Source organism: Crassostrea angulata, chromosome 4 (genome assembly GCF_025612915.1).
Source record: "Crassostrea angulata isolate pt1a10 chromosome 4, ASM2561291v2, whole genome shotgun sequence".
Lineage (NCBI taxonomy): Eukaryota > Metazoa > Mollusca > Bivalvia > Ostreida > Ostreidae > Magallana > Magallana angulata.
The window spans coordinates 14,910,516-14,918,481 of NC_069114.1; the positions used below are offsets into that span (position 1 = coordinate 14,910,516).

Below are 7,966 nucleotides of genomic sequence, written 5' to 3' on the forward strand. Positions count from 1 at the left end.
CGATCAATTTAGAGATGGATCAAACATCTGTAATGAGTGTACTGGCTATTTCAGTATAGTCTGTGATACCTGCCTCATTGACATATAATTTGTTTTTAATCTTTTTTTAATATAGAGATTTTATATATATATATACTAGCAGGAACCATTCTTTACTGTCATATCGATCCATTTTTAAAGTAATTGTGCATGCATGAGTAGGAAGGAAATAAACAATTGCACATTTTGAACTATAAATAAAAATGAATAAAATGGAAATATAAACAGTTAAAAAAATTATAAAGATATTGCATATAGTCAGACCATTATATTTAAAAGTGGGAAATTACACACCTACAAACAGGTACCGGTCTCTCTCTCTCTCTCTCTCTCTCTCTCTCTCTCTCTCTCTCTCTCTCTGGGAAGGGGGTTGCGCTGTATATATCATAACCATTAAAATTAGTACATTTGGCATACTTATTGTAGAGCAATACTCTCAAAAATTTTTTGACGTTCGTTGATACCTAAATAAAACTATAAGTTGACAATGATGCAAGGTATGTGTAATTCTTGCTGCGCTCGCCAGAACGGTAGCACCGTAAAACATATTATCAATTTTCCGCATCAAACGAACTATTTTCAACTCATTTCGCTGAATATCTGCAGTTGAAACTATAACGCCATGGCGTCAACCAAGCAAAAAGATGACGTCACAATACAAATGAAACGCTGCGCAAAAGCGTGCGCACTCGATCTGTACTCGGCCTCGTTAAGGAATGAATTCAATGAAGCGGTTTTATAAAAAAGCGTAAACTGCCCCAAACCATTTTATATCGTATAAAACTAAAAAATATTGCATTCATTGCTTATAATTTAATTTTGTGCTATTAATTGTATATAAACAGTCATTTGACCTTTAAAATGACATCAAATTGTAAAAAATTAAAACGTAACGTCAGGCTGATCCATACATTTTTGACGTTAGTCCTACTATGACGTAGGCCACATTCTTTATACCATATAAAATAATTTTTTAGCCGATCAGAAAGCGCGTTACAACCAGAATTAAGGACGTTGGATCCTGCGATCAAAAGTCTCTAAGTTTTTTTCTAAAGTATTTTTTTAACATCTACACACATATCTAAACCTAAATTCAAAACAAAATTTTGGGGTCTATATGCTCCTTTCGGTGCTACAGTGTATTTCATATGACCTTTCTGCACTGAAATTGCAAATTGCACATAAATCGCTTTTCAGTCTATAATTTTTTATCGAAATGAACCATGATATCAAAAACAAATATACATTATTTAGAATTAATAAAATTAAAATTATCATAATGAAAAAGTTTGCAATTTCTTCACCTTATTGATATTTTGACCTTTTTGCACTGAAAAATACTATTTTTATTCATAAACGATTCAACATGCAATTAAATAATTTAAAAGTCTCAAACTTTTTCTCAAATTATGACAGACTTGTCAAATGAAACTTAAATATTCAGAAAATAAAACCAAAAGTATGGGTCTATAATGTAAATTTTGAGATATAGCATGAAATAAGCTAATTTTAGGGGAAAATTGGTGTTGATTTTTTCTTTACTTTTATGAAATATCACTTAAATATGCCAATATATGTCGATAGAAATATTGAAATATTGTTGAAATATGTTTTTTGAAACAACACGAAGATATCCCAATGCATAAACTATCTGAAAATTTGGTCTGCACGGAAAATAAGAAAGCTAAAATTACAGTCCTCTAAAACAACTGAGTTATGAAAAATGTTCATTTTCTTCTTAAAAACCTTCCGCCACAAAATATAGTCCCTTACTACACTCTCTGAATATGGAATTTTTCCTTCACTATTTCATTTAATATGTTCTATTTGGCATTGTAAAAAAGGAATTTACAAGTAGAATTCATATATGACACAGAATTTCCAGACTAGATGTGACCCAAAATGGCTACCCAAAATCAGAGGATCGAACCTCTTTAAATTATAACAAAATAAGGTGTGGGAATTGTACATGATATTTTTCAAGGCATCACATTCCGCTATCATCAAATGACGGAGATAAACAGACTTATTAATATGTCACACACGCACACTGTGAATATTAAGTAAGAAATACACAGCATGTACCCAATGAAAGGGAACTATTTACAGACATTGTTGTCAAGCTTTTTATCATAACAGTTGACATCGCCAACGGCTAATGATATAGTGATTTACTGTAGAAGAAAATCTTGTTTAGACTCATACATGAACTCAATTATGATGAATTTAATGTCAATGAAATGGTTTATAGAAATTTTAAAGCAAAATCTATAAATGATGATTAAAATAAACTCAATACTGATTATACAAGTATTTGTTCTAAATATTTTTAGAAATGAAAGAAAGTAATTGAGTGTATTTAATTACATTCGTCGAAGTGATTAGAAATAATTAATTGAATTTGAAAATAATCAATTAATTGTAAGTGCAAGTAATTGCAAAGTTATCAAATTGAATGTATCTGAAAGTATTTAATTACAATTCAAAGTATATGACCCCAGCTTTGTCTGATAGATGTGCAATTGATCTGCATGCCAAACCTTCTTATCTTAAAAACTGTAGAAGGAGTTTTCATGGGAGTATAGGGTTACCTTACTGCAATACTATAACCTAATAAAAATCAGCAGCTAATATATCTTGCATAAATAATCAAAAAATCAAAACCCAAGTAATATGCACAAATGTACCAATTGTATGAAAGACAAATTGGATAACCCGATCATAGGAAGCTTCCCGCCCAACATTTTAATATCCAGATTTTTACTCCGGAAACTCTGTCTAAAGTATAACAAGTTCACTTGACTATCAATTGTTAAAACGTCTGGTATCTGAACATTCAAATCGTTCAGAGATTAAAACTTCGCCAGTAAAGTTTGTTTTCCAAAATCAACCCAACAAAATGCACTGATTTTGTTTTAATTAAGTACTTTAGTAGTCATTAGTTTTCTGCAGCCCGAGGAACAGTGTTTATCATTAGAAGTATTTATATCTAGTTGTCTATTTAAATCTATCTATCTATCTATCTATCTATCTATCTGTATTACTTTATGAAGTTTCATCATTAATGCAGAACTTGAAAAAACAGTAAAGGTACATGTTATGGTAAAATAACCCGCCACTAATGCTGAGCAAATTCAGGGAAATCAAATGGTGTTATTTCATAAAAGACTGCTTTCAATTTTACAATTTTGTATCATTAAAGGCTCGACACCTAATGATAACAAGTTTGCATCATAAGCGGTTGACTGAGAGTGTAGATATTTGCTTGTTTCAATAAGCGTTACGGCTGCTGTGCATTTGTGACGCCGAATGATACAATTCCATCATTAAGCGGCGATATATCATTAGCCGTTGGCGATGTCAACTGTCATGCAATATTTCAAAGCATTATAGGCGTTGCAATTGCACCGATTCATGATATTTATATGATTAAGCGGTGTTGTATCATTAACAGTTTGTTACAGTCCATAAAAAAAATAGACGAAGGAACACATGTAAATCATGAATTCAGATATAAGAATTATTAACGTTAAAAAAATTGTGAAATAAAGACAATTTGATTAACATCACGACCATTGAAATCTTTAGAAGTTTGTCATACACCCTTAAAGTCCTCACTATTAAAGGGCCATTAAGCCTTTCCAGCCTTTTGAACTGAAACTCAGTTTATGTTCTATATGACTACTGTGATTTAAATTGAAAAACAAATCCCTGTATTGGCTAAAATAGTAAAAAAAAAGTAATAATTCAGTAGACTTGTAGAAGAGAAGTGTGCCTCGTAGATATTCTGTAGCCGAGAGGTTTCTCGTAGTTGTACGTACTAAGTTTGGTTACTTGTATGTGCTGTTTGCAAGTACTGTTTCGTCAATATTCGTTGAATACCAATTTTCTTGGATTTCGTTGTTAACTTGATCCATGAAAATAAATGTTCATTGAAACGCAATTTCTATTTACATTTTGTATTGAAAGGGTCATTAGCCACGAATTTACGTATCCTTGAAACTGTGATTTTTACCCTATCCTCGAAAATTGATACCCTTGAATATTAATGAAACCACAGTAGTTTAAACACGCTTCTTTCGTAGGGTAATATCTTCCTTTACAGCTTGCAGTCCAAGTTCAACCTGTATGATATATGAATGTGAAAATTACTTACACAAATATTAATAAATGTACATACATGTATGCGTTGATATCAGACATTTAACAGGATACTCTTGAATAAAGATTACATGTTTTTCGATTATAAACTTAAATTATATCTGACATAGAAACTAAAGTGTTAGTACTTTAAAAATGCAAAAAAAGAAAATGACACCAGGAAATAAGAAACCCTTTCCTCTTGACAGTCACAATACATATTTTGTTATTTCAATTTTTTTTTAAAAAGGAAGCTGATTTGCATCTATAAAGCAGACATTTTAAATCTGGTATGTGTCGTATTCTGTATACTTTCTGTAGTTTGTGTCAACCATTTGCATGAGCGAAAACGTCTATTTAAATTTATTGTCGGCCATTTGGTCATTGGCTGATTGTATTAACAATTTTCCTACTCCATGCTAAATCAGCATATCTTGTATATTACACAAAATCAATTTCAACTTATTTTGATGAGTTGCCACGATGCATGCAAATGCATGCAACGCGGATACGTTTACAGGCATTTTTGTAACAGCATGTCAGTTCGCTTGATGAAGCAACTTAGAATAGCACCGACACTAAAGACCAATCCACACTTTACGAAAGTTATGTCCTTTGGTCGCCATCTTTGGGAAAAAACCCATAGGTTTCTCAAAGTAGCCATTGAAGTTTAGAGGTTTGTAACCTTGTCCATTTGACAATAAAATTCCTTTTCCGTTGTGTATTTTGATTGCCCCATGATGTGACAACCCATACATCGAATGAATAAAACAAAGTCAACGAGATTTTATCACAGAACGCACACATATATGGGAGCATAAAGAAGGAAAAAGTTTTTTTTCCCCTTTTGACCTTTGGGTTGACCCCGCAAAGGGAAACAACTTTTGCAAAGTGTGGATTGGACTAAGTATACTGACTAATTGCAATGTTTACAGCGGGTTTGATTTAACACGTGTTGCTACTATTTTCTACGAATGTCGTTGTATTCGTTAACAATTATTCTTTTGTATTTGTGTTTCAAATGTCTCTGAATTTGTACACTTCTATGAACTGTACTTTCAATGAGGAACATTAGTCACAATCCATATACGTTTCTCCCAAAATCAAAAAGGTTTAACAAATCATATGGGGTTTTCCTTTCGACAAACCACTTAAAGTGATTAAGTGAGTAGATTTTTTGTTTTATTAGCTATCCTCTTGTACCATTCACACTTTTGTGAATGAAAAAAAAACCCCACTGTGGATTTGTCAGAACTCGTGATATCCTTTCGTAGAAAAATATTTAAATTTATTCAAATAAAAGACATAACCATAAACTGATTTGTATTTTCCTCGTTGTGTGAGTAATATGGTATATATGATACACATTAAACAAATAATACTCAAAACATAATTCAACATAATATCTATGGTCACATTGCGGCTATTTCGTCGTCGTTTAAATCAAATTATTAAATGCTAGGATATAAGTATATATCTTATTGACACTGACTGAATTCATTTATCTGTATTTCATCACAGAAAAATGGAATACTTGAAGAAAAAGTGGTCAGTTTGGTTCCAAACATTAGATGATGACCGCGACGGTGTAATATCCACTAAGGACGTGGGCATCGCGACCAAGAAGTTTGCGGGAATTAAGGAGGAATTAGAAAGAAGGGACAAATCAGGAGACAAGGGACCAGAGAGTAGGGAGTTTGACATCAACAAATGGTGGAACGTCTACATCTTCCGTAGGGGTTCCGAGGTGAAGATGACGAACGATGAATTCGAGATGACGAACGATGAATTCGTGAATTCTCTCGCAGAGGCCTACCAAAAAGACAATGCTGCTTTCCCTGAGGAAATGGAGCGATGTTTCGAGGACATTGCAAACTTTCTCACACCTGACATGAAGCGAGATATTACCAAAGAGGAGTTCGCCGATGCTTTCAAGGCTTTTATGGTCGGCCAGGTAGACGAGAAAAAGATTGAGGAGGCATACGAGCTGTTCATGGCCGCCCATGAAAAGCTCACCGTACAGTTGATAGTTGACGCCTGGGTCCAGTTCACAGCAGATGTCGATCAAAGCAAACAGGATATCATTATGGAAATTTATGGAAACTAACCATTTGCTTTTGAACATTGAAATTGTACGATATATTTTAGCATTTTACAATATAGTTAAAATGATAAAATGGCAAATGAATTATGAAAGGCACTACCCTGATCAAAGTATGGCTTTTGAGCACTAAAAAAGCATGTTCGATACATTTTGAAGTTTATGCTCTGTTGAAATAAGCTGAATGTTGCAAAACAATAATAAATCGTTTAAAGAATTCTTGAATCGGTGTCAGCTTTTAAGTTTAAGATTGGTTTGAAGATAATATAATGAAATATCTAAAACTGATCATTATTATACCACACACCTCATTTAAAACTTATATCTGTGAAATTGTAATTTTGCAAATACAATATCGTAATTGTACATTTTATTTTTCTTATGGATGAAAAATGACAATAACAAACTGTCAACCATCTCAAAAATCCATACAATGAAGTACAAATTCAGAGCAGAGCAACACGGACCTCTAAAAAGATGGAGGTAGGATCAGGTGCGTAGGAGGAGTAAGCATCATATGCCTACCGATCACACCCGCTGTGTGCTCTTTGTCGTAATCGGGAAAATCAGGAAAGTCTGTAGACAATTAGGCGATTAATCATGGTCTAACAATTAGTATGAAAAATGTCAGTTAACATGCGACTCAGTGGAAGATTGTATTTGCTGATAATGTCGATGTATCGACCATAGAACTTACGAAAAGATTACTTCAAACGAGACTGTTGATAATCGTGTTTTATCAACTTGTTTGTCAGTAGCTTGTCTCGCCTTAAAAACTGTTCATAGCATGCCTTTGTGTATCGAACTAACTGAGAGGCAAAAACACCATATGCAGGTGATTAAGGTATATTGCTACATAAGTAAGGAAAGTTGACAATAGAAAAATTGATGTCACCGCGTTTATTATTTTATATTTCTCTCGCCATCAATTATTAATTAAATCAATTTCAATCTCTCTGCTATGTGTTTATTAAAAAAAACCCCGCATTTTGGGGCATTTTAATGGACTTGGTATTTTCAATTTTTCAGGTTTGTTTAAAGTTTTTCATAGTAGTACTCAAGTTAAAAAATGATCATCTCATCTTCCAAAACATAGTCTAGTCTCCAATGCGGATAGATACCACTTTATTCCCACTTCCTGTGCTGTCATAAAATGATGATTTTCAGCAATGATATAGAAGTAATATAGTTTAACTTCTATACATGGGCTAATCAATTAGCTGCAGAAAAGGGCATACCGTAATCGCCGGAATGGGAACGGAATAAAAAAAACATCAGGTCTCTTCATATTATCTCTGGATAACAACATTTTAGGGAACTATGTTTTTTCGGAAAAAATATTATGAGCTCGTTTTACATTAAATCAAGAAAATGGATGCAAAAAGATGCGAGTAAAGAATTCGATCGGCATCGGATATATCTTCTTAGATCTGTAAACTGTTACATATTATGACTTTGTTTAAAGATAAAACTAAACATATACACGTATTTTTATTATCTAAGTGTAAATGAAACAAATTTTTAAAGCACTAAAGAGCTCGGCTGATTAAAGAAAATATCCACACAAGTATATCGCTAAACCATGAGGTTGATATAAGACCCCCCCCCCCCCCCCCCCAAAGAATTAAACGGGGTCTGCCGGTCAGTCAATTACATAATTCAGTTACACATTATCAATAAGAAAAA

General features: G+C 32.9%; 1 protein-coding gene across 1 annotated transcript; it reads left to right on the plus strand.

The window, feature by feature from the left end:
• The first annotated feature begins 5,653 nt into the window (after positions 1-5,653).
• On the plus strand, positions 5,654-6,505 carry LOC128180400 (sarcoplasmic calcium-binding protein-like). Its single transcript, XM_052848493.1, has one exon. It carries the CDS (start codon positions 5,705-5,707, stop codon positions 6,284-6,286), a length of 582 nt encoding a protein of 193 aa, XP_052704453.1. The 5' UTR covers positions 5,654-5,704; the 3' UTR covers positions 6,287-6,505.
• The last annotated feature ends 1,461 nt before the right edge of the window (positions 6,506-7,966 follow it).

Bases quoted from the DNA above. Each gene is read 5' to 3' on its own strand.
- LOC128180400 (XM_052848493.1), top strand. From the start codon at position 5,705: ATGGAATACTTGAAGAAAAAGTGGTCAGTTTGGTTCCAAACATTAGAT.